The sequence below is a fragment of the Rhinatrema bivittatum genome, chromosome 16 (assembly GCF_901001135.1).
Source record: "Rhinatrema bivittatum chromosome 16, aRhiBiv1.1, whole genome shotgun sequence".
Taxonomy (NCBI): Eukaryota; Metazoa; Chordata; class Amphibia; order Gymnophiona; family Rhinatrematidae; genus Rhinatrema; species Rhinatrema bivittatum.
The window spans coordinates 3,650,936-3,678,792 of NC_042630.1; the positions used below are offsets into that span (position 1 = coordinate 3,650,936).

At 54.2% G+C, this 27,857-nt stretch overlaps 1 protein-coding gene across 3 annotated transcripts in view; it reads right to left on the bottom strand.

The window, feature by feature from the left end:
• Nucleotides 1-27,857, bottom strand: part of FAM131B (family with sequence similarity 131 member B) — a 38,573-nt gene that overhangs the window by 6,228 nt on the left and 4,488 nt on the right. Inside the window, exons 1-4 of one of the 3 annotated variants that reach the window (XM_029581406.1) lie at nucleotides 20,116-23,534; nucleotides 5,205-5,314; nucleotides 2,658-2,693; nucleotides 2,453-2,546 (exon numbers count right to left, since the gene is read on the bottom strand). In XM_029581406.1, coding sequence (XP_029437266.1) covers nucleotides 2,453-2,546; nucleotides 2,658-2,693; nucleotides 5,205-5,314; nucleotides 20,116-20,143 — 268 coding nt within the window. In that variant the 5' untranslated portion in view covers nucleotides 20,144-23,534. Of the gene's footprint in view, nucleotides 1-2,452; nucleotides 2,547-2,657; nucleotides 2,694-5,204; nucleotides 5,315-20,115; nucleotides 23,535-27,857 lie in introns of those variants that run through there. The other 2 variants (XM_029581408.1, XM_029581407.1) reach the window with 2 other exon arrangements.

Consider the following 27,857-nt stretch of genomic DNA (forward strand, 5'->3'; position numbering starts at 1 on the left):
CAAAAAATAAACCCCTGCGCGCGCCGAGCCTGTTTTGCAGAGGCTCGGGGACGCGCGTATGTCCCGGGGCTTGCAGAAAGCGGCGGGGGCGGGGCCTGAGCCTCCAGGCACAGCGGCCATGACGGCCGCCCTCGTAAGTTACTTCGTCAACAAAGGTAAGGGGGGGGTTCTAGGTAGGGCTGGGGGGCGGGTTAGGTAGGGGAAAGGGAGGGGAAGGTGGGGGGAGCGGAAGGAAAGTTCCCTCCAAGGCCGTTCTGATTTCGGAGCAGCCTCGGAGGGAACGGAGGGAGGCTGCGCGGCTCGGCGCGCACAAGTCGAACAATTGTGCACCCCCCTGCGCGCGCCCACCCTGGATTTTATAACTTGCGCGCAAGTTATAAAATCGGGCATAGATTTGTTTGCGCAGGGTTGCGCAAACAAACCTGCGCCCATGCGCAGGTTTTAAAATCTGCCCCATAACACCTTGCATGACCCTGCACACAGTCAGCATTATATAAATATATTAACACCTTGAACGGCCCTGCACACAGTCAGCATTGTATAAATATAATACTGCCTCGAACGGCCCTGCACACAGTCAGCATTGTATAAATATATTAACACCTTGAACGGCCCTGCACACAGTCAGCATTGTATAAATATATTAACACCTTGAATGGCCCTGCACACAGTCAGCATTGTATAAATATATTAACACCTTGAACGGCCCTGCACACAGTCAGCATTGTATAAATATATTAACACCTTGAACGGCCCTGCACACAGTCAGCATTGTATAAATATATTAACACCTTGAATGGCCCTGCACACAGTCAGCATTGTATAAATATATTAACACCTTGAACGGCCCTGCACACAGTCAGCATTGTATAAATATATTAACACCTTGAATGGCCCTGCACACAGTCAGCATTGTATAAATATATTAACACCTTGAACGGCCCTGCACACAGTCAGCATTGTATAAATATATTAACACCTTGAACGGCCCTGCACACAGTCAGCATTGTATAAATATATTAACACCTTGAACGGCCCTGCACACAGTCAGCATTGTATAAATATATTAACACCTTGCATGACCCTGCACACAGTCAGCATTATATAAATATATTAACACCTTGAACGGCCCTGCACACAGTCAGCATTGTATAAATATATTAACACCTTGAACGGCCCTGCACACAGTCAGCATTGTATAAATATATTAACACCTTGAACGGCCCTGCACACAGTCAGCATTGTATAAATATATTAACACCTTGCATGACCCTGCACACAGTCAGCATTGTATAAATATATTAACACCTTGAACGGCCCTGCACACAGTCAGTATTGTATAAATATATTAACACCTTGAACGGCCCTGCACACAGTCAGCATTGTATAAATATATTAACACCTTGAATGGCCCTGCACACAGCATTGTATAAATATATTAACGCCTTGAACGGCCCTGCACACAGTCAGCATTGTATAAATATAATACTGCCTCGAATGGCCCTGCACACAGTCAGCATTGTATAAATATATTAACGCCTTGAATGGCCCTGCACACAGTCAGCATTGTATAAATATAATACTGCCTCGAATGGCCCTGCACACAGTCAGCATTGTATAAATATATTAACGCCTCGAACGGCCCTGCACACAGTCAGCATTGTATAAATATATTAACACCTTGAACGGCCCTGCACACAGTCAGCATTGTATAAATATATTAACGCCTTGAACGGCCCTGCACACAGTCAGCATTGTATAAATATATTAACGCTTTGAACGGCCCTGCACACAGTCAGCATTGTATAAATATATTAACGCCTTGAACGGCCCTGCACACAGTCAGCATTGTATAAATATATTAACGCCTCGAACGGCCCTGCACACAGTCAGCATTCTATAAATATATTAACGCCTCGAATGGCCCTGCACACAGTCAGCATTGTATAAATATAATACTGCCTCGAACGGCCCTGCACACAGTCAGCATTGTATAAATATATTAACACCTTGAACGGCCCTGCACACAGTCAGCATTGTATAAATATATTAACGCCTCGAATGGCCCTGCACACAGTCAGCATTGTATAAATATAATACTGCCTCGAACGGCCCTGCACACAGTCAGCATTGTATAAATATATTAACACCTTGAACGGCCCTGCACACAGTCAGCATTGTATAAATATATTAACGCCTCGAATGGCCCTGCACACAGTCAGCATTGTATAAATATAATACTGCCTCGAATGGCCCGCGCGCACTCTCTGTGCTGTATCGATATAATAACGCCTCGTACGATACTGCACAAGCTTTCGGCATAATTATAAAATATTAAGTTTTGGAGCAGAAAGAGGCAATGTGAGAGGGAAGTAATGTTGGCAGAAACAGATGGACAGGGTTAAGCACAGTGTCTTGCTTAGCCTGATGGACAGACGAGGGGATTTCTCACCACTGAATGAGGACTTTGCCAGGGCCCCTATTCCGTAAGCGTTGGAATTGCGTTTGAGCCTGGGGAGGATGGAGGTGGTATCTTCCATGGAGAGCTGCAGAGAGACGGACACAGAGAGAGTGAGAGCTGGAAGGGGGTCGGGGACATAGGAGGAGGGACGGAGAAAGGAAGTGGAACAAAGGAGCGACAACATTCAAAGACTCACATTTATCCCATCCCAGGAGAAATCTGTCCGCGTTTGCTGCAACACAGAGAGAAGCAGGGATCAGAGACAAGAGGAAGAGACATCTGTCCCCAGGGTACCACAGATATAGAGATATACACACGTCTAGAGAGAGAGACAGACTGCAACACAGAGAAGCAGGGATCAGAGACACGAGGAAGAGACGTCTGTCCCCAGGGTACCACAGATATAGAGATATACACACGTCTAGAGAGAGAGACAGACTGCAACACAGAGAGAAGCAGGGATCAGAGACAAGAGGAAGAGACATCTGTCCCCAGGGTACCACAGATATAGAGATATACACACGTCTAGAGAGAGAGACAGACTGCAACACAGAGAGAAGCAGGGATCAGAGACACGAGGAAGAGACGTCTGTCCCCAGGGTACCACAGATATAGAGATATACACACGTCTAGAGAGAGAGACAGACTGCAACACAGAGAGAAGCAGGGATCAGAGACACGAGGACGAGACGTCTGTCCCCAGGGTACCACAGATATAGAGATATACACACGTCTAGAGAGAGAGACAGACTGCAAGACAGAGAGAAGCAGGGATCAGAGACACGAGGAAGAGACGTCTGTCCCCAGGGTACCACAGATATAGAGATATACACACGTCTAGAGAGAGAGACAGACTGCAACACAGAGAAGCAGGGATCAGAGACACGAGGAAGAGACGTCTGTCCCCAGGGTACCACAGATATAGAGATATACACACGTCTAGAGAGAGAGACAGACTGCAACACAGAGAGAAGCAGGGATCAGAGACACGAGGAAGAGACATCTGTCCCCAGGGTACCACAGATATAGAGATATACACACGTCGAGAGAGAGAGACAGACTGCAACACAGAGAGAAGCAGGGATCAGAGACACGAGGACGAGACGTCTGTCCCCAGGGTACCACAGATATAGAGATATACACACGTCGAGAGAGAGAGACAGACTGCAACACAGAGAGAAGCAGGGATCAGAGACACGAGGACGAGACATCTGTCCCCAGGGTACCACAGATATAGAGATATACACACGTCGAGAGAGAGAGACAGACTGCAACACAGAGAGAAGCAGGGATCAGAGACACGAGGAAGAGACATCTGTCCCCAGGGTACCACAGATATAGAGATATATACACGTCTAGAGAGAGAGACAGACTGCAATACAGAGGGGAGACGGGAAGGGAGTGGAAGCCTCAAACAAGGTGAGCACCTGACTCCATGGCACACAAAGACAGGCCGGTCCTCCAGGAGTCAACCAGTAACCTTAGGGAGTCACTCGCGGGCATGGAGGGAGCAAGAAGAGGGTCAGGGTCATTAGGGGTCATTCACCTCTGTGGAGGTCTGGGACAGGATGCCCCCATGGAGGGGTCATTAGTGGTCACTCACCTCTGTGGAGGTCTGGGTCAGGATGCCCCCATGGAGGGGTCATTAGTGGTCACTCATCTCTGTGGAGGTCTGGGACAGGATGCCCCCATGGAGGGGTCATTAGTGGTCACTCACCTCTGTGGAGGTCTGGGACAGGATGCCCCCATGGAGGGGTCATTAGTGGTCACTCACCTCTGTGGAGGTCTGGGACAGGATGCCCCCACGGAGGGGTCATTAGTGGTCACTCAACTCTGTGGAGGTCTGGTGCAGGATGCCCCCACGGAGGGGTCATTAGTGGTCACTCACCTCTGTGGAGGTCTGGGTCAGGATGCCTCCATGGAGGGGCCATTAGTGGTCACTCACCTCTGTGGAGGTCTGGGTCAGGATGCCCCCACGGAGGGGTCATTAGTGGTCACTCAACTCTGTGGAGGTCTGGTGCAGGATGCCCCCACGGAGGGGTCATTAGTGGTCACTCACCTCTGTGGAGGTCTGGGTCAGGATGCCTCCATGGAGGGGCCATTAGTGGTCACTCACCTCTGTGGAGGTCTGGGACAGGATGCCCCCATGGAGGGGTCATTAGTGGTCACTCACCTCTGTGGAGGTCTGGGACAGGATGCCCCCATGGAGGGGTCATTAGTGGTCACTCACCTCTGTGGAGGTCTGGGACAGGATACCCCCATGGAGGGGTCATTAGTGGTCACTCACCTCTGTGGAGGTCTGGGACAGGATGCCCCCACGGAGGGGTCATTAGTGGTCACTCACCTCTGTGGAGGTCTGGGTCAGGATGCCTCCATGGAGGGGCCATTAGTGGTCACTCACCTCTGTGGAGGTCTGGGACAGGATGCCCCCATGGAGGGGTCATTAGTGGTCACTCACCTCTGTGGAGGTCTGGAACAGGATGCCCCCATGGAGGGGTCATTAGTGGTCACTCACCTCTGTGGAGGTCTGGGACAGGATGCCCCCATGGAGGGGTCATTAGTGGTCACTCACCTCTGTGGAAGTCCTATGCAGGATGCCCCCACGGAGGGGTCATTAGTGGTCACTCACCTCTGTGGAGGTCTGGGACAGGATGCCCCCATGGAGGGGTCATTAGTGGTCACTCACCTCTGTGGAGATCCGGGACAGGATGCCCCCATGGAGGGGTCATTAGTGGTCACTCACCTCTGTGGAAGTCCTATGCAGGCTGCCCCCATGGAGGGAACTGGTGCTGTCCATGTTAATCTGGTCCACTTCCTTTAACCCCTTCCAGTCCACAGCCACACCCTCATTCCCTGCCAAGACAGAAGCAACCAGTCAGGCCCTGAGTGACAGGAACAGCCCTAGACCTGCAATGCATCACCCAATCAGAGCCCTTCTTTTGGGAGGAGGAACCTAGGGGTTCTAGAGTTGAGCACAGAGACAACTCAGCTCGCGAATGGTGCCTCCCCCTCCATCACCCCAAGAGGAAGCTGGAGCTGTTGTTAGGGTCACCAACTCATTCCAGGCCAGAAAACAGGCTGATCTAGGCCTGGTTTTCCCTCATTGCATTCAGGGATTTGCAGTTCTGGTTATCCTCACTGAGGTCCCCTAGAGAAAATCAGAACTACAACTCCATGCCTGCAACGGGGCAAAACCAGGCCGTGATCTCCTGACAGGAAGAGGGAATGTTTGATGGAGCTCCTTCTACGCTGTCTTTCTCTGCCCCAGCCAGAGCTCGAGCCCACCAAGGCTGAGTCCTGACAGTGCTCTCCCTCTCTGCCCCCATATCTGGCCACAGGGGCAGATAAGTGCCATCTGACCCCCATGGCACTTATCTGCCCCTGTGGCCACCCACTCCAGGAGAGATTAGTGGAGAAGCATGAACACAGCATGGACAGCTGAAGAGCACACCTCATGCCGGAGGAAAGGGTCTCCTATAACCCTGCACACACTGATCCCAGCCTAAGGAGAGGGCAGGTCTCCTATAACCCTGCACACACTGATCCCAGCCTAAGGAGAGGGCAGGTCTCCTATAACCCTGCACACACTGATCCCAGCATGAGGAGAGGACAGGTCTCCTATAACCCTGCACACACTGATCCCAGCCTGAGGAGAGGGCAGGTCTCCTATAACCCTGCACACACTGATCCCAGCCTAAGGAGAGGGCAGGTCTCCTATAACCCTGCACACACTGATCCCAGCCTAAGGAGAGGGCAGGTCTCCTATAACCCTGCACACACTGATCCCAGCCTAAGGAGAGGGCAGGTCTCCTATAACCCTGCACACACTGATCCCAGCCTAAGGAGAGGGCAGGCGTCCTATAACCCTGCACACACTGATCCCAGCCTGAGGAGAGGGCAGGTCTCCTATAACCCTGCACACCCTGATCCCAGTCTGAGGAGAGGGCAGGTCTCCTATAACCCTGCACACACTGATCCCAGCCTAAGGAGAGGGCAGGTCTCCTATAACCCTGCACACACTGATCCCAGCCGGAGGAGAGGGCAGGTCTCCTATAACCCTGCACACACTGATCCCAGCCTGAGGAGAGAGCAGGTCTCCTATAACCCTGCACACACTGATCCCAGCCTGAGGAGAGGGCAGGTCTCCTATAACCCTGCACACACTGATCCCAGCATGAGGAGAGGGCAGGTCTCCTATAACCCTGCACACACTGATCCCAGCCTGAGGAGAGGGCAGGTCTCCTATAACCCTGCACACACTGATCCCAGCCTCAGGAGAGAGCAGGTCTCCTATAACCCTGCACACACTGATCCCAGCCTGAGGAGAGGGCAGGTCTCCTATAACCCTGCACACACTGATCCCAGCCTGAGGAGAGGGCAGGTCTCCTATAACCCTGCACACACTGATCCCAGCCTGAGGAGAGGGCAGGTCTCCTATAACCCTGCACACACTGATCCCAGCCTGAGGAGAGGGCAGGTCTCCTATAACCCTGCACACACTGATCCCAGCCTGAGGAGAGGGCAGGTCTCCTATAACCCTGCACACACTGATCCCAGCCTGAGGAGAGGGCAGGTCTCCTATAACCCTGCACACACTGATCCCAGCCTGAGGAGAGGGCAGGTCTCCTATAACCCTGCACACACTGATCCCAGCCTGAGGAGAGGGCAGGTCTCCTATAACCCTGCACACACTGATCCCAGCCTGAGGAGAGGGCAGGTCTCCTATAACCCTGCACACACTGATCCCAGCCTGAGGAGAGGGCAGGTCTCCTATAACCCTGCACACACTGATCCCAGCCTGAGGAGAGGGCAGGTCTCCTATAACCCTGCACACACTGATCCCAGCCTGAGGAGAGGGCAGGTCTCCTATAACCCTGCACACACTGATCCCAGCCTGAGGAGAGGGCAGGTCTCCTATAACCCTGCACACACTGATCCCAGCCTGAGGAGAGGGCAGGTCTCCTATAACCCTGCACACACTGATCCCAGCCTGAGGAGAGGGCAGGTCTCCTATAACCCTGCACACACTGATCCCAGCCTGAGAGAGGGCAGGTCTCCTATAACCCTGCACACACTGATCCCAGCCTGAGGAGAGGGCAGGTCTCCTATAACCCTGCACACACTGATCCCAGCCTGAGGAGAGGGCAGGTCTCCTATAACCCTGCACACACTGATCCCAGTCTGAGGAGAGGGCAGGTCTCCTATAACCCTGCACACACTGATCCCAGCCTGAGGAGAGGGCAGGTCTCCTATAACCCTGCACACACTGATCCCAGCCTGAGGAGAGGGCAGGTCTCCTATAACCCTGCACACACTGATCCCAGCCTGAGGAGAGGGCAGGTCTCCTATAACCCTGCACACACTGATCCCAGCCTGAGGAGAGGGCAGGTCTCCTATAACCCTGCACACACTGATCCCAGCCTGAGGAGAGGGCAGGTCTCCTATAACCCTGCACACACTGATCCCAGCCTGAGGAGAGGGCAGGTCTCCTATAACCCTGCACACACTGATCCCAGCCTGAGGAGAGGGCAGGTCTCCTATAACCCTGCACACACTGATCCCAGCCTGAGGAGAGGGCAGGTCTCCTATAACCCTGCACACACTGATCCCAGCCTGAGGAGAGGGCAGGTCTCCTATAACCCTGCACACACTGATCCCAGCCTGAGGAGAGGGCAGGTCTCCTATAACCCTGCACACACTGATCCCAGCCTGAGGAGAGGGCAGGTCTCCTATAACCCTGCACACACTGATCCCAGCCTGAGGAGAGGGCAGGTCTCCTATAACCCTGCACACACTGATCCCAGCCTGAGGAGAGGGCAGGTCTCCTATAACCCTGCACACACTGATCCCAGCCTGAGGAGAGGGCAGGTCTCCTATAACCCTGCACACACTGATCCCAGCCTGAGGAGAGGGCAGGTCTCCTATAACCCTGCACACACTGATCCCAGCCTGAGGAGAGGGCAGGTCTCCTATAACCCTGCACACACTGATCCCAGCCTGAGGAGAGGGCAGGTCTCCTATAACCCTGCACACACTGATCCCAGCCTGAGGAGAGGGCAGGTCTCCTATAACCCTGCACACACTGATCCCAGCCTGAGGAGAGGGCAGGTCTCCTATAACCCTGCACACACTGATCCCAGCCTGAGGAGAGGGCAGGTCTCCTATAACCCTGCACACACTGATCCCAGCCTGAGGAGAGGGCAGGTCTCCTATAACCCTGCACACACTGATCCCAGCCTGAGGAGAGGGCAGGTCTCCTATAACCCTGCACACACTGATCCCAGCCTGAGGAGAGGGCAGGTCTCCTATAACCCTGCACACACTGATCCCAGCCTGAGGAGAGGGCAGGTCTCCTATAACCCTGCACACACTGATCCCAGCCTGAGGAGAGGGCAGGTCTCCTATAACCCTGCACACACTGATCCCAGCCTGAGGAGAGGGCAGGTCTCCTATAACCCTGCACACACTGATCCCAGCCTGAGGAGAGGGCAGGTCTCCTATAACCCTGCACACACTGATCCCAGCCTGAGGAGAGGGCAGGTCTCCTATAACCCTGCACACACTGATCCCAGCCTGAGGAGAGGGCAGGTCTCCTATAACCCTGCACACACTGATCCCAGCCTGAGGAGAGGGCAGGTCTCCTATAACCCTGCACACACTGATCCCAGCCTGAGGAGAGGGCAGGTCTCCTATAACCCTGCACACACTGATCCCAGCCTGAGGAGAGGGCAGGTCTCCTATAACCCTGCACACACTGATCCCAGCCTGAGGAGAGGGCAGGTCTCCTATAACCCTGCACACACTGATCCCAGCCTGAGGAGAGGGCAGGTCTCCTATAACCCTGCACACACTGATCCCAGCCTGAGGAGAGGGCAGGTCTCCTATAACCCTGCACACACTGATCCCAGCCTGACGAGAGGGCAGGTCTCCTATAACCCTGCACACACTGATCCCAGCCTGAGGAGAGGGCAGGTCTCCTATAACCCTGCACACACTGATCCCAGCCTGAGGAGAGGGCAGGTCTCCTATAACCCTGCACACACTGATCCCAGCATGAGGAGAGGGCAGGTCTCCTATAACCCTGCACACACTGATCCCAGCCTGAGGAGAGGGCAGGTCTCCTATAACCCTGCACACACTGATCCCAGCCTGAGGAGAGAGCAGGTCTCCTATAACCCTGCACACACTGATCCCAGCCTGAGGAGAGGGCAGGTCTCCTATAACCCTGCACACACTGATCCCAGCCTGAGGAGAGGGCAGGTCTCCTATAACCCTGCACACACTGATCCCAGCATGAGGAGAGGGCAGGTCTCCTATAACCCTGCACACACTGATCCCAGCCTGAGGAGAGGGCAGGTCTCCTATAACCCTGCACACACTGATCCCAGCCTGAGGAGAGGGCAGGTCTCCTATAACCCAGCACACACTGACCCCAGCCTGAGGAGAGGGCAGGTCTCCTATAACCCTGCACACACTGATCCCAGCCTGAGGAGAGGGCAGGTCTCCTATAACCCTGCACACACTGATCCCAGCCTGAGGAGAGGGCAGGTCTCCTATAACCCTGCACACACTGATCCCAGCCTGAGGAGAGGGCAGGTCTCCTATAACCCTGCACACACTGATCCCAGCCTGAGGAGAGAGCAGGTCTCCTATAACCCTGCACACACTGATCCCAGCCTGAGGAGAGGGCAGGTCTCCTATAACCCTGCACACACTGATCCCAGCCTGAGGAGAGGGCAGGTCTCCTATAACCCTGCACACACTGATCCCAGCCTGAGGAGAGGGCAGGTCTCCTATAACCCTGCACACACTGATCCCAGCCTGAGGAGAGGGCAGGTCTCCTATAACCCTGCACACACTGATCCCAGCCTGAGGAGAGGGCAGGTCTCCTATAACCCTGCACACACTGATCCCAGCATGAGGAGAGGGCAGGTCTCCTATAACCCTGCACACACTGATCCCAGCCTGAGGAGAGGGCAGGTCTCCTATAACCCTGCACACACTGATCCCAGCCTGAGGAGAGGGCAGGTCTCCTATAACCCTGCACACACTGATCCCAGCCTGAGGAGAGGGCAGGTCTCCTATAACCCTGCACACACTGATCCCAGCCTAAGGAGAGGAGAGGGGCAGGTCTCCTATAACCCTGCACACACTGATCCCAGTCCTGAGGAGAGGGCAGGTCTCCTATAACCCTGCACACACTGATCCCAGCCTGAGGAGAGGGCAGGTCTCCTATAACCCTGCACACACTGATCCCAGCCTGAGGAGAGGGCAGGTCTCCTATAACCCTGCACACACTGATCCCAGCCTGAGGAGAGGGCAGGTCTCCTATAACCCTGCACACACTGATCCCAGCCTGAGGAGAGGGCAGGTCTCCTATAACCCTGCACACACTGATCCCAGCCTGAGGAGAGGGCAGGTCTCCTATAACCCTGCACACACTGATCCCAGCCTGAGGAGAGGGCAGGTCTCCTATAACCCTGCACACACTGATCCCAGCCTGAGGAGAGGGCAGGTCTCCTATAACCCTGCACACACTGATCCCAGCCTGAGGAGAGGGCAGGTCTCCTATAACCCTGCACACACTGATCCCAGCCTGAGGAGAGGGCAGGTCTCCTATAACCCTGCACACACTGATCCCAGCCTGAGGACAGGGCAGGTCTCCTATAACCCTGCACACACTGATCCCAGCATGAGGAGAGGGCAGGTCTCCTATAACCCTGCACACACTGATCCCAGCATGAGGACAGGGCAGGTCTCCTATAACCCTGCACACACTGATCCCAGCCTGAGGAGAGGGCAGGTCTCCTATAACCCTGCACACACTGATCCCAGCCTAAGGAGAGGGCAGGTCTCCTTTAACCCTGCACACACTGATCCCAGCATGAGGAGAGGGCAGGTCTCCTTTATACACTGCACACACTGATCCCAGCCTGAGGACAGGGCAGGTCTCCTATAACCCTGCACACACTGATCCCAGCCTAAGGAGAGGGCAGGTCTCCTATAACCCTGTACACACTGATCCCAGCATGAGGAGAGGGCAGGTCTCCTATAACCCTGCACACACTGATCCCAGCATGAGGAGAGGGCAGGTCTCCTATAACCCTGCACACACTGATCCCAGCCTGAGAAGAGGGCAGGTCTCCTTTAACCCTGCACACACTGATCCCAGCCTAAGGAGAGGGCAGGTCTCCTATAACCCTGCACACACTGATCCCAGCCTGAGGAGAGGGCAGGTCTCCTTTAACCCTGCACACACTGATCCCAGTCTGAGGAGAGGGCAGGTCTCCTATAACCCTGCACACACTGATCCCAGCCTGAGGAGAGGGCAGGTCTCCTATAACCCTGCACACACTGATCCCAGCCTGAGAAGAGGGCAGGTCTCCTTTAACCCTGCACACACTGATCCCAGCCTGAGGAGAGGGCAGGTCTCCTATAACCCTGCACACACTGATCCCAGCCTGAGAAGAGGGCAGGTCTCCTTTAACCCTGCACACACTGATCCCAGCCTGAGGAGAGGGCAGGTCTCCTATAACCCTGCACACACTGATCCCAGCATGAGGAGAGGGCAGGTCTCCTATAACCCTGCACACACTGATCCCAGCCTGAGGAGAGAGCAGGTCTCCTATAACCCTGCACACACTGATCCCAGCCTGAGGAGAGAGCAGGTCTCCTATAACCCTGCACACACTGATCCCAGCCTGAGGACAGGGCAGGTCTCCTATAACCCTGCACACACTGATCCCAGCCTGAGGAGAGGGCAGGTCTCCTATAACCCTGCACACACTGATCCCAGCCTGAGGACAGGGCAGGTCTCCTATAACCCTGCACACACTGATCCCAGCCTAAGGAGAGGGCAGGTCTCCTATAACCCTGCACACACTGATCCCAGCATGAGGAGAGGGCAGGTCTCCTATAACCCTGCACACACTGATCCCAGCCTGAGGAGAGGGCAGGTCTCCTATAACCCTGCACACACTGATCCCAGCATGAGGAGAGGGCAGGTCTCCTATAACCCTGCACACACTGATCCCAGCCTAAGGAGAGGGCAGGTCTCCTATAACCCTGCACACACTGATCCCAGCATGAGGAGAGGGCAGGTCTCCTATAACCCTGCACACACTGATCCCAGCCTAAGGAGAGGGCAGGTCTCCTATAACCCTGCACACACTGATCCCAGCCTGAGGAGAGAGCAGGTCTCCTATAACCCTGCACACACTGATCCCAGCCTGAGAAGAGGGCAGGTCTCCTATAACCCTGCACACACTGATCCCAGCCTGAGGAGAGGGCAGGTCTCCTATAACCCTGCACACACTGATCCCAGCCTGAGAAGAGGGCAGGTCTCCTTTAACCCTGCACACACTGATCCCAGTCTGAGGAGAGGGCAGGTCTCCTATAACCCTGCACACACTGATCCCAGCCTGAGGAGAGGGCAGGTCTCCTATAACCCTGCACACACTGATCCCAGCCTAAGGAGAGGGCAGGTCTCCTATAACCCTGCACACACTGTTCCCAGTCTGAGGAGAGGGCAGGTCTCCTATAACCCTGCACACACTGATCCCAGCCTGAGGAGAGGGCAGGTCTCCTATAACCCTGCACACACTGATCCCAGCCTGAGGAGAGGGCAGGTCTCCTATAACCCTGCACACACTGATTCCCAGTCCTGAGGAGAGGGCAGGTCTCCTATAACCCTGCACACACTGATCCCAGCCTGAGGAGAGGGCAGGTCTCCTATAACCCTGCACACACTGATCCCAGCCTGAGGAGAGAGCAGGTCTCCTATAACCCTGCACACACTGATCCCAGCCTGAGGAGAGGGCAGGTCTCCTATAACCCTGCACACACTGATCCCAGCCTGAGGAGAGAAGCAGGTCTCCTATAACCCTGCACACACTGATCCCAGCCTGAGGAGAGGGCAGGTCTCCTATAACCCTGCACACACTGATCCCAGCCTGAGGAGAGGGCAGGTCTCCTATAACCCTGCACACACTGATCCCAGCCTCAGGAGAGAGGCAGGTCTCCTATAACCCTGCACACACTGATCCCAGCCTGAGGAGAGGGCAGGTCTCCTATAACCCTGCACACACTGATCCCAGCCTGAGGAGAGGGCAGGTCTCCTATAACCCTGCACACACTGATCCCAGCCTGAGGAGAGGGCAGGTCTCCTATAACCCTGCACACACTGATCCCAGCCTGAGGAGAGGGCAGGTCTCCTATAACCCTGCACACACTGATCCCAGCCTAAGGAGAGGGCAGGTCTCCTATAACCCTGCACACACTGATCCCAGCCTGAGGAGAGGGCAGGTCTCCTATAACCCTGCACACACTGATCCCAGCATGAGGAGAGGGCAGGTCTCCTATAACCCTGCACACACTGATCCCAGCCTGAGGAGAGGGCAGGTCTCCTATAACCCTGCACACACTGATCCCAGCCTGAGGAGAGGGCAGGTCTCCTATAACCCTGCACACACTGATCCCAGCCTGAGGAGAGGGCAGGTCTCCTATAACCCTGCACACACTGATCCCAGCCTGAGGAGAGGGCAGGTCTCCTATAACCCTGCACACACTGATCCCAGCCTGAGGAGAGGGCAGGTCTCCTATAACCCTGCACACACTGATCCCAGCCTGAGGAGAGGGCAGGTCTCCTATAACCCTGCACACACTGATCCCAGCCTGAGGAGAGGGCAGGTCTCCTATAACCCTGCACACACTGATCCCAGGCTGAGGAGAGGGCAGGTCTCCTATAACCCTGCACACACTGATCCCAGCCTGAGGAGAGGGCAGGTCTCCTATAACCCTGCACACACTGATCCCAGCATGAGGAGAGGGCAGGTCTCCTATAACCCTGCACACACTGATCCCAGCCTGAGGAGAGGGCAGGTCTCCTATAACCCTGCACACACTGATCCCAGCCTAAGGAGAGGGCAGGTCTCCTATAACCCTGCACCCACTGATCCCAGCCTGAGGAGAGGGCAGGTCTCCTATAACCCTGCACACACTGATCCCAGCCTGAGGAGAGGGCAGGTCTCCTATAACCCTGCACACACTGATCCCAGCATGAGGAGAGGGCAGGTCTCCTTTAACCCTGCACACACTGATCCCAGCCTGAAGAGAGGGCAGGTCTCCTATAACCCTGCACACACTGATCCCAGCCTGAAGAGAGGGCAGGTCTCCTATAACCCTGCACACACTGATCCCAGCCTGAGGAGAGGGCAGGTCTCCTTTAACCCTGCACACACTGATCCCAGCCTAAGGAGAGGGCAGGTCTCCTATAACCCTGCACACACTGATCCCAGCATGAGGAGAGGGCAGGTCTCCTTTAACCCTGCACACACTGATCCCAGCCTGAGGAGAGGGCAGGTCTCCTTTAGCCCTGCACACACTGATCCCAGCCTAAGGAGAGGGCAGGTCTCCTATAACCCTGCACACACTGATCCCAGCATGAGGAGAGGGCAGGTCTCCTATAACCCTGCACACACTGATCCCAGCATGAGGAGAGAGCAGGTCTCCTATAACCCTGCACACACTGATCCCAGCCCGAGGAGAGGGCAGGTCTCCTTTAACCCTGCACACACTGATCCCAGCCGGAGGAGAGGGCAGGTCTCCTTTAACCCTGCACACACTGATCCCAGCCTGAGGAGAGGGCAGGTCTCCTTTAACCCTGCACACACTGATCCCAGCCTGAGGAGAGGGCAGGTCTCCTATAACCCTGCACACACTGATCCCAGCCCGAGGAGAGGGCAGGTCTCCTATAACCCTGCACACACTGATCCCAGCCTGAGGAGAGGGCAGGTCTCCTATAACCCTGCACACACTGATCCCAGCCTGAGGAGAGGGCAGGTCTCCTATAACCCTGCACACACTGATCCCAGCATGAGGACAGGGCAGGTCTCCTATAACCCTGCACACACTGATCCCAGCATGAGGAAAGGACAGGTCTCCTATAACCCTGCACACACTGATCCCAGCCTGAGGAGAGAGCAGGTCTCCTATAACCCTGCACACACTGATCCCAGCCTGAGGAGAGGACAGGTCTCCTATAACCCTGCACACACTGATCCCAGCATGAGGAAAGGACAGGTCTCCTATAACCCTGCACACACTGATCCCAGCCTGAGGAGAGGACAGGTCTCCTATAACCCTGCACACACTGATCCCAGCATGAGGAAAGGACAGGTCTCCTATAACCCTGCACACACTGATCCCAGCCTGAGGAGAGGGCAGGTCTCCTATAACCCTGCACACACTGATCCCAGTCTGAGGAGAGAGCAGGTCTCCTATAACCCTGCACACACTGATCCCAGCCTGAGGAGAGAGCAGGTCTCCTATAACCCTGCACACACTGATCCCAGCCTGAGGAGAGGGCAGGTCTCCTATAACCCTGCACACACTGATCCCAGGCTGAGGACAGGGCAGGTCTCCTATAACCCTGCACACACTGATCCCAGCCTGAGGAGAGGGCAGGTCTCCTATAACCCTGCACACACTGATCCCAGCCTAAGGAGAGGGCAGGTCTCCTATAACCCTGCACACACTGATCCCAGCCTGAGGAGAGGGCAGGTCTCCTATAACCCTGCACACACTGATCCCAGCCTGAGGAGAGGGCAGGTCTCCTATAACCCTGCACACACTGATCCCAGCCTGAGGAGAGGGCAGGTCTCCTATAACCCTGCACACACTGATCCCAGCCTGAGGAGAGGGCAGGTCTCCTATAACCCTGCACACACTGATCCCAGCCTGAGGAGAGGGCAGGTCTCCTATAACCCTGCACACACTGATCCCAGCCTGAGGAGAGGGCAGGTCTCCTATAACCCTGCACACACTGATCCCAGCCTGAGGAGAGAGCAGGTCTCCTATAACCCTGCACACACTGATCCCAGCCTGAGGAGAGGGCAGGTCTCCTATAACCCTGCACACACTGATCCCAGCATGAGGAAGGGCAGGTCTCCTATAACCCTGCACACACTGATCCCAGCCTGAGGAGAGGGCAGGTCTCCTATAACCCTGCACACACTGATCCCAGCCTGAGGAGAGGGCAGGTCTCCTATAACCCTGCACACACTGATCCCAGCCTGAGGAGAGGGCAGGTCTCCTATAACCCTGCACACACTGATCCCAGCCTGAAGAGAGGGCAGGTCTCCATAAACCCTGCACACACTGATCCCAGCCTGAGGAGTGGGCAGGTCTCCTATAACCCTGCACACACTGATCCCAGCCTGAGGACAGGGCAGGTCTCCTATAACCCTGCACACACTGATCCCAGCCTGAGGAGAGGGCAGGTCTCCTATAACCCTGCACACACTGATCCCAGCCTAAGGAGAGGGCAGGTCTCCTATAACCCTGCACACACTGATCCCAGCCTAAGGAGAGGGCAGGTCTCCTATAACCCTGCACACACTGATCCCAGCCTAAGGAGAGGGCAGGTCTCCTATAACCCTGCACACACTGATCCCAGCCTGAGGAGAGGGCAGGTCTCCTATAACCCTGCACACACTGATCCCAGCATGAGGAGAGGGCAGGTCTCCTTTAACCCTGCACACACTGATCCCAGCCTGAGGAGAGGGCAGGTCTCCTATAACCCTGCACACACTGATCCCAGCCTGAGGAGAGGGCAGGTCTCCTATAACCCTGCACACACTGATCCCAGCCTGAGGAGAGGGCAGGTCTCCTTTAACCCTGCACACACTGATCCCAGGCTGAGGAGAGGGCAGGTCTCCTATAACCCTGCACACACTGATCCCAGCCTGAGGAGAGGGCAGGTCTCCTATAACCCTGCACACACTGATCCCAGCCTGAGGAGAGGGCAGGTCTCCTATAACCCTGCACACACTGATCCCAGCCTGAGGAAAGGGCAGGTCTCCTATAACCCTGCACACACTGATCCCAGCATGAGGAGAGGGCAGGTCTCCTATAACCCTGCACACACTGATCCCAGCCTGAGGAGAGGGCAGGTCTCCTATAACCCTGCACACACTGATCCCAGCCTGAGGAGAGGGCAGGTCTCCTTTAACCCTGCACACACTGATCCCAGCCTGAGGAGAGAGCAGGTCTCCTATAACCCTGCACACACTGATCCCAGCATGAGGAGAGAGCAGGTCTCCTATAACCCTGCACACACTGATTCCAGCCTGAGGAGAGGGCAGGTGTCCTTTACACACTGCACACACTGATCCCAGCCTGAGGAGATGGCAGGTGTCCTTTACACACTGCACACACTGATCCCAGCCTGAGGAGAGGGCAGGTGTCCTTTACACACTGCATATACTGATCCCAGCCTGAGGAGAGGGCAGGTGTCCTTTACACACTGCACACACTGATCCCAGCCTGAGGAGATGGCAGGTGTCCTTTACACACTGCACACACTGATTCCAGCCTGAGGAGAGGGCAGGTGTCCTTTACACACTGCATATACTGATCCCAGCCTGAGGAGAGGGCAGGTGTCCTTTACACACTGCATATACTGATCCCAGCCTGAGGAGAGGGCAGGTGTCCTTTACACACTGAATATACTGATCCCAGCCTGAGGAGAGGGCAGGTGTCCTTTACACACTGCATATACTGATCCCAGCCTGAGGAGAGGGCAGGTGTCCTTTACACACTGCATATACTGATTCCAGCCTGAGGATAGGGCAGGTGTCCTTTACACACTGCATATACTGATCCCAGCCTGAGGAGAGGGCAGGTGTCCTTTACACACTGCACACACTGATTCCAGCCTGAGGAGAGGGCAGGTGTCCTTTACACACTGCACACACTGATCCCAGCCTGAGGAGATGGCAGGTGTCCTTTACACACTGCATATACTGATCCCAGCCTGAGGAGAGGGCAGGTGTCCTTTACACACTGCACACACTGATTCCAGCCTGAGGAGAGGGCAGGTGTCCTTTACACACTGCATATACTGATTCCAGCCTGAGGATAGGGCAGGTGTCCTTTACACACTGCATATACTGATCCCAGCCTGAGGAGAGGGCAGGTGTCCTTTACACACTGCATATACTGATCCCAGCCTGAGGAGAGGGCAGGTGTCCTTTACACACTGCACACACTGATCCCAGCCTGAGGAGATGGCAGGTGTCCTTTGCACACTGCACACACTGATTCCAGCCTGATGAGAGGGCAGGTGTCCTTTACACACTGAATATACTGATCCCAGCCTGAGGAGATGGCAGGTGTCCTTTGCACACTGCACACACTGATTCCAGCCTGATGAGATGGCAGGTGTCCTTTACACACTGAATATACTGATCCCAGCCTGAGGAGAGGGCAGGTGTCCTTTACACACTGCATATACTGATCCCAGCCTGAGGAGAGGGCAGGTGTCCTTTACACACTGCATATACTGATTCCAACCTGAGGATAGGGCAGGTGTCCTTTACACACTGCATATACTGATCCCAGCCTGAGGAGAGGGCAGGTGTCCTTTACACACTGCATATACTGATTCCAACCTGAGGATAGGGCAGGTGTCCTTTACACACTGCATATACTGATCCCAGCCTGAGGAGAGGGCAGGTGTCCTTTACACACTGCACACACTGATCCCAGCCTGATGAGAGGGCAGGTGTCCTTTACACACTGCATATACTGATTCTAGCCTGAGGATAGGGCAGGTGTCCTTTACACACTGAATATACTGATCCCAGCCTGAGGAGAGGGCAGGTGTCCTTTACACACTGCATATACTGATCCCAGCCTGAGGAGAGGGCAGGTGTCCTTTACACACTGCATATACTGATTCTAGCCTGAGGAGAGGGCAGGTGTCCTTTACACACTGAATATACTGATCCCAGCATGAGGAGAGGGCAGGTGTCCTTTACACACTGAATATACTGATCCCAGCCTGAGGAGAGGGCAGGTGTCCTTTACACACTGCATACACACTGATCCCAGCCTGAGGAGAGGGCAGGTGTCCTTTACACACTGCATATACTGATCCCAGCCTGAGGAGAGGGCAGGTATCCTTTACACACTGCACACACTGATCCCAGCCTGAGGAGAGGGCAGGTGTCCTTTACACACTGCACACACTGATCCCAGTCCCTTTTCCCATGTAACTTTCTCAGTGTGCAGCTGTGGAAGCATGAGAATACATCTGTGCATGCACACTCATGCCAGAAATCCCAGGCTCCCTTATAAACTGTGAGTAGGTTCGGCAGACACATGTGTAACACTATACTCGCTCTTATAGTGACACACCTTACACACACAGACAGCAGTGCAGTGCAGCCATCCACACAAGCAGAGAGTCAGCAGTCCTGGTGTGTCTTACGTGCAGGCTCCCTGACTGCAGCCCTCTCCCCTCTTTTCCCTCCATAAAATCTCCAAAGCATTGCAAGAACCTGCAGCCTGCATCCCCCTCCCTCCAGACCTCCCATCCTCGAAGCCTTCTGCCCACGGAGCCTTCAGCCGCTTGCCAACCCACCTCCTTGCCATCTGTGCCCATGCACCAGCCCTCCCTATCCCAGCCCAGGCGACATTATAAAAGAAGCAAGGCAGCATATTAATGAGCTGGGGGAGAGACAGAGAGGGAGAGGGAGGGAGGGAGGGAAGGAGACAGGAAGAGGTGGAGAGGGCCAGACTGCCACCCAGGGAACACACAATGCAGAAAGGATGCGAAAATGCAAAAGCAGAGAAGAGAGCTGGGCCCTTACCTACAGTGCGGGATCCGATGCACCCCATGGTTCCCTCTGGGTGCCCCCCTGGCCCCAGCACAGCGGAGGGGGAGGAGAAGGAGCATGCAGAGGGAGAGCGGGGCTGTTACACGGGGCTGTAGCTCCCAGCCCCTGGCCAGCGGTGGAGGCGCATATCTGCAAGAGGAGGGGGGTGGGGAGGGCTCCCCTAGGACGGGATTCCTCTGCCGGCTCCTGGCATGGGGAACGCTGCTGATGCTCTCTGGCTCTTTCAGGGATGCTACAGGGATTTCTGGCTGGAGAGAGGGATGGTAAACACACAGGGAGGGGTGGGCCGGGCTCAGGCGCAGATTGGTTCAGGGCTGGGGCTGGAGGAGGCGAAGAGAGAGAGAGAGAGAGTGAAAGCGTGTGCCAGGAGGGAGGCAGGCGCTCACACACAGGCACATAGACACAAACTACACTGCGCCGGCACCTGCATCCCTCCCTCCCTCCCTCTCCTGGAGCTGAGAGATGGACGGACAGAGTGAAAGATAGAGGGACACAGGGAGAGAGATAAGATGGAGAGATAGACGGATGGATGGATGGACGGACAGACAGACAGAGAGACCAACAGCTAGATAGCAGGCAAGAGCCCTGAACGTGAGCAGCAGGGAGCCAGAGAGGATGAGAGGGCGTAGGAGTGCCTGAAACAGACATTAGCATTCAGGGTGCATCAGACAAGAGAGTGGGAGAGGAAAAGCTGAAAGGAGAGAGTATAAATCAGAGAGATAGAGAAGGAGGAGGAGGAAGAGGGGGAGAACCAGAGGGAGCAAGAATCAGATAGACATAGAGAGATGATAGATCCTGAGAGGCCCAGAGAGAAAGAGTGTGCATGTATGACATCTTGATGACAGGCAGAACCAAGGAAGGCTCCCTGATGAGAGCCAGAAGGGAGGTATGAGGACGCACGCTGTGTAAGAGGTCTCCCTGATGACAGCCGGAAGAAAGGCATGAGCATAGAGGCTGTGCAGGATGTTTCCTTAATGAGAGATGGAAGGGAGGTGTGAAATCAGAAGCAGTGTAGGAAGTCTCCCTGATGAGAGCCAGAAAGGCATGAGAACAGAGACTGTATAGGAGGTCTCCCTGATGAGAGCCGGAAGTGGGGCGTCAGATCAGAGGCTGAGTAGGAGGTCTCCCTGATGAGAGCCAGATGGGAAGTGTGAGATCAGGGGCTGAGTAGGAGGTATCCCTGATAGGAGCCAGAAGGGAGGCCTGAGATCAGAGGCTATGTAGGAGGTCTCCCTGTTGAGAGTCGGATGGGAGGTGTGAGATCAGAGGCTGAATAGGAGGTCTCCCTGATGAGAGCTGAAAGGGGAGCGTCAGATCAGAGGCTGTGTAGGAGATCTCCCTGATGAGACCCAGAAAGGGGACATCAGATCAGAGACTGTATTTGAGGTCTCCCTGATGAGAGCTGGATGGGAGGTGTGAGATCAGAGGCTGAGTAGGAAGTCTCCCTGATGAGAGATGGATGGGAGGTGTGAGATCAGAGGCTGTGAAGGAGGTCTCCCTGATGAGAGCCAGGGCATCAAATCAAAGGCTGTGTAGGAGGTCTCCCTGATGAGAGCTGGATGGGAGGTGTGAGATCAGAGGCTGAGTAGGAGGTCTCCCTGATGAGAGCCAGAAGGGGGACATCAGATCAGAGGCTGTGTAGGAGGTCTTCCTGATGAGAGCCGAAAGGGGGGTGTCAGATCAGAGGCTGAGTAGGAGGTCTCCCTGATGAGAGCTGGAAGGGGGGCATCAGATCAGAGACTGTATAGGAGTCTCCTTGATGAGAGCCAGAAGGGGGGTGTCAGGTCAGAGGTTGAGTAGGAGGTCTCCCCGATGAGAGCTGGATGGGAGGTGTGAGATCAGAGGCTGAGTAGGAGGTCTCCCTGATGAGAGCCAGAAGGAGGGCATCAGATCAGAGGCTGAGTAGGAGGTCTCCCTGATGAGAGCCAGGGCATCAGATCAGAGGCTGTGTATGAGGTCTCCCTGATGAGAGCCGGAAGGGGGCATCAGATCAGAGGCTGAGTAGGAGGCCTGAGATCAGAGGCTGTGTAGGAGGTATCCCTGATAAGAGCCGGAAGGGGGGGTGTCAGATCAGAGGCTAAGTAGGAGATCTCCCTGATGAGAGCTGGATGGGAGGTGTGAGATCAGATGCTGAGTAGGAGGTCTCCCTGATGAGAGCCAGAAGGGTGGCATCAGATCAGAGGCTGTGAAGGAGGTCTCCCTGATGAGAACCGGAAGGGGGACATCAGATCAGAGGCTGTGTAGGAGGTCTCCCTGATGAGAGCCAGAAGGGGGGTGAAAGATGAGAAGCTGTGTAGGAGGTTTCCCTGATGAGAGCCGGAAGGGGGGCATCAGATTAGAGGCTGAGTAGGAGGTCTCCCTGATGAGAGCTGGATGGGAGGTGTGAGATCAGAGGCTGAGTAGGAGGTCTCCCTGATGAGAGCCAGAAGGGTGGCATCAGATCAGAGGCTGTGAAGGAGGTCTCCCTGATGAGAACCGGAAGGGGGACATCAGATCAGAGGCTGAGTAGGAGGTCTCCCTGATGAGAGCCAGAAGGGGGGTGAAAGATGAGAAGCTGTGTAGGAGGTTTCCCTGATGAGAGCCGGAAGGGGGGCATCAGATTAGAGGCTGAGTAGGAGGTCTCCCTGATGAGAGCTGGATGGGAGGTGTGAGATCAGAGGCTGAGTAGGAGGTCTCCCTGATGAGAGCCAGAAGGGTGGCATCAGATCAGAGGCTGTGAAGGAGGTCTCCCTGATGAGAACCGGAAGGGGGACATCAGATCAGAGGCTGAGTAGGAGGCCTGAGATCAGAGGCTGTGTAGGAGGTCTCCCTGATGAGAGTCGGAAGGGGGGCATCAGATCAGAGACTATATTTGAGGTCTCCCTGATGAGAGTTGGAAGGGGGGCATCAGATCAGAGACTATATTTGAGGTCTCCCTGATGAGAGTTGGAAGGGGGGCATCAGATCAGAGGCTGAGTAGGAGGCCTGAGATCAGAGGCTGTGTAGGAGGTCTCCCTGATGAGAGTCGGAAGGGGGGCATCAGATCAGAGACTATATTTGAGGTCTCCCTGATGAGAGTTGGAAGGGGGGCATCAGATCAGAGACTATATTTGAGGTCTCCCTGATGAGAGTTGGAAGGGGGGCATCAGATCAGAGGCTGAGTAGGAGGTATCCCTGATGAGAGTCGGAAGGGGGGCATCAGATCAGAGGCTGTGAAGGAGGTCTCCCTGATGAGAGTCGGAAGGGGGGCATCAGATCAGAGGCTGGACAGTTATAACCTTCCAGTAAAGCTTCATTTAAAATGATTTGATAGGAAATTTCAACCAGTTCTCTTATAATGGAGAGTGGTCTGGGGCGGTCACATCCTGCAAAGAAACATATAGAAACATAGAAACATAGAAATGACGGCAGAAGAAGACCAAACGGCCCATCCAGTCTGCCCAGCAAGCTTCACACATTTTTTTCTCTCATACTTATCTGTTTCTCTTAGCTCTTTGGTTCTATTTCCCTTCCACCCCCACCATTAATGTAGAGAGCAGTGATGGAGCTGCATCCAAGTGAAATATCAAGCTTGATTAGTTATGGGTAGTAGGGGAAGTAACCGCTGCAATAAGCAAGCTACACCCATGCTTATTTGTTTTACCCAGACTGTGTTATTCAGCCCTTATTGGTTGTTTTTCTTCTCCCCTGCCGTTGAAGCAGGGAGCTATGCTGGATATGCGTGAGGTATCAGTTTTTCTTCTCCCCTGCCGTTGAAGCAGAGAGCTATGCTGGATATGCGTGAAGTATCAGTTTTTCTTCTCCCCTGCCGTTGAAGCAGAGAGCTATGCTGGATGTGTGAAGTATCAGTTTTTCTTCTCCCCTGCCGTTGAAGCAGAGAGCTATGCTGGATATGCATTGAAAGTGAAGTATCAGGCACATTTGGTTTGGGGTAGTAACCGCCGTAACAAGCCAGCTACTCCCCTCTTTGTGAGTGTGAATCCTTTTTTCCACATTTCCTCTTGCTGTTGAAGCTTAGAGCGATGTTGGAGTCACAGTAACCATGTGTATGTTTATTTAATAAGGGTATTGTCTCTAGGCAGTAGCCATCATTATGGCGAGCCACCCACTCTTCATTGGCGGCCTCTTGACTTTATGGATCCACAGTGTTTATCCCACGCCCCTTTGAAGTCCTTCACAATTCTGGTCTTCACCACTTCCTCCGGAAGGGCATTCCAGGCATCCACCACCCTCTCTGTGAAGAAATACTTCCTGACATTGGTTCTGAATCTTCCTCCCTGGAGCTTCAAATCGTGACCCCTGGTTCTGCTGATTTTTTTCCTACGGAAAAGGTTTGTCGTTGTCTTTGGATCATTAAAACCTTTCAAGTATCTGAAAGTCTGTATCATATCTCCTCTGCTCCTCCTTTCCTCCAGGGTGTACATATTTAGATTCTTCAATCTCTCCTCATAAGTCATTCGATGAAGACCTTCCACCTTTTTGGTCGCCCTTCTCTGGACCGCTTCCATCTTGTCTCTGTCTCTTCGGAGATACGGTCTCCAGAACTGAACACAATACTCCAGGTGAGGTATTGTGTTCAAAGTATACAGAATGGGACGCAAGTCACTAGAAACCTTGCACCCTCAGTTCTATAAACGGACCCTCCATGTCCAAAGAAACTCCCCCAAACAATGGCTACCCAAATACCACACCTCGGCCACACAGAGACAGAGCCTCACCAAATGCAGAATAAAGACCACAAAATAAAAACAGAAACTAAGCTGCAAACCCCAAGAAGTCACAGACTCTGCATGCAGTGCAGCACCCGAGAACCAGAAGCAACCGTGCATTCCCCCTGCACTGTGCAACATGCAGAGAGAGAAGAGGAAAGTCACAGACGTCCCACAAGAGAAGGAGCAGGAAAACCTGCGTCTAATCCTGGGGGAAAGAGGAGAAACAGCAGCGAGAGCAGCAGAGTCTGTGGGATCCTGCCCCCGGGCCAGAACCAGGATCTGAGCAGGACCAGCACCAGAACCGGGATCTGAGCAGAGACAATCCGGACCAGCACCAGAATCTGGGATCTGAGCAGAGAAATCCAGATAAGCACCAGAACCCGGGATCCAAACAGAGACAATCCAGACCAGCACCAGAATCTGGAATCCGAACACACACAATCTGGACCAGCACCAGAACCGGGATCTGAGCAGAGACAATTCAGACCAACACCAGAACCTGGATCTGAGCAGAGACAATCCGGACCAGCACCAGAACCAGGATCTGAGCAGAGACAATCCGGACCAGCACCAGAACCCAGGAACTGAGCCGAGACAATCCGGACCAGCACCAGAACCCGGTATCTGAGCAGAGACAATACGGACCAGCACCAGAACCCGGGAACTGAGCAGAGACAATCCGGACCAGCACCAGAATCCGGTATCTGAGCAGAGACAATACGGACCAGCACCAGAACCCGGGAACTGAGCAGAGACAATCTGGACTGGCACCAGAACCAGGCACAGTCTCTGTGATTTCTCTGTCGTGCTTTATGATTTTGTTGTATTGTGCTTAGTATTATATAATCTTTATTTTTTAATTCTCTAGTATATACTTTGGCAACTGATGTACAAACAGGCCAGAATCTCTGCAGGTTTTCCGGCTCACTTGCTGCTCTCTGAAGCGTATGGGAGTCATCTGCTGGACACTTCCGGAATTGCAGCACCTAATAAACCCCTCTAATAATAAACTGGAGCAAGGAGGATACAGTCAGGGAGAGAAAAAGGGAGCATGAGAGAGAAGGAGCAGGAAAAACTGCGTCTAATCCTGGGGGAAAGAGGAGAAACAGCAGCGAGAGCAGCAGAGTCTGTGGGATCCTGCCCCCGGGCCAGAACCAGGATCTGAGCAGAGACAATCCGGACCAGCACCAGAACCTGGATCTGAGCAGAGACAATCCGGACCAGCACCAGAACCCAGGATCTGAGCAGAGAAATCCAGATATGCACCAGAACCCAGGATCTGAGCAGAGACAATTGGACCAGCACCAGAACCCGGGATCTGAGCAGAGACAATCTGGACTAGCACCAGAACCCAGGATCTGAGCAGAGAAATCCAGATATGCACCAGAACCCGGGATCCGAGCAGAGACAATCTGGACCAGCACCAGAACCTGGAATCTGAACACACACAATCCGAACCAGCACCAGAACCCAGTATCTGAGCAGAGACAATCTGGACCAGCACCAGAACCTGGAATCCGAACACACACAATCCGGACCAGCACCAGAACCCAGTATCTGAACAGAGACAATCCAGATAAGCACCAGAACCCAGGATCCGAGCAGAGACAATCTGGACCAGCACCAGAACCCAGGATTCAAGCACTCACAATACGGACCAGCACCAGAACCCGGGATCCAAGCAGAGACAATTCAGACCAGGAGCAGAACTGGGGATCCGAGCACACACAATTCGGACCAGCAGTAAAACCCAGGATCTGAGCAGAGACAATCCAGACCAGAACCGGGATCTGAGCAGAGACAATGTGGACCAGCACCAGAACCGAAATCCAAACAGCCAATATGGACCAGCAGCAGAACCCAGAATTTGAACAGAGACAATCCGGACCAGCACTGAGATCTGAGCAATCTGGACCAGCACCAGAACCCTGGATCCGAACACACACAATCTGGACCAGTAGCAGAACCTAGGATCTGAGCAGAGACAATCTAGACCAGCACCAGAACCAGAATCCAAACAGCCAATCTGGACCAGCAACAGAACCTGGGATTTGAGAAGACAATCTGGACCAGCACCGGGATCTGAGCAGAGACAATCCGGACTAGCAGCAGAACCTGGGATTTGAGAAGACAATCCGGACTAGCACCGGGATCTGAGCAGAGACAATCTGGACTAGCAGCAGAACCTGGGAACTGTGTGTGATTCTTGTTCCCAGTTTACATTATTTTGCTTGTAAAAACCTTGCCTCTGAACCTGAGCAACAAACTGATGGACGGAAGGAGAAAGCATACTGAGGGCACCTGCTTGCTTTATTGGGTTTCTGGGGGCAGGGTCTCCAAATAAGTTTATTATGTGCACACCTGAACACGTTTGTAAGCCAGGGAGGGTTGGGAATGATCTCGGTCTCTCCGCTTTACTGCTGATGTCCTTCTTATTATTTGCATGGCACCTTCTGGAGTTCCTAGGCTGTAACCTTCAGAGGCAGCAGATCAAGGTGCGCTTGGAAACACTTCTGAGTTGGGCCAATGTAACCGAGACTATTTCTGTATCTTCCTGCCGCAGTTTCATGGTCTCCGATTGCAGGATCTTTGCTTTCTCCATGCTCGCTGGGCACTGACACCTGTATCAGCGATGCCCTTCTGGTGTGGTTTGCTCCCTCGCCGCAGTGTCCGAGCCTCCTGTCGCTGGGAATAGGAATTGTTCATTCTCTTCTCTTCTTTCTGGGTTGGGTTCTCAGTGTTGCTTCCGTACCTACGTTGATGTTATGATGTTTACACAGTTTCCAATGAATAAGCCGGGCCACCTTTTTGCCCCTCTCTGTGTGCAGCAGGTCACACCCAGCAGCGAGCTGCGTAACCGTTTCCAGTTCTCTTCCACCGAAGCTGCGTTTCTCCGTTTTACTATTCCTTTCTATGGCCGGGATCCATCTTGTCCAGAGCCCATTATCCTATGCTACGATGGTCAATCTCTCAACTCTAGGTTTGACTTCTCCACTCCTCAAATCTCTCTCCTTCCCGCTGCAT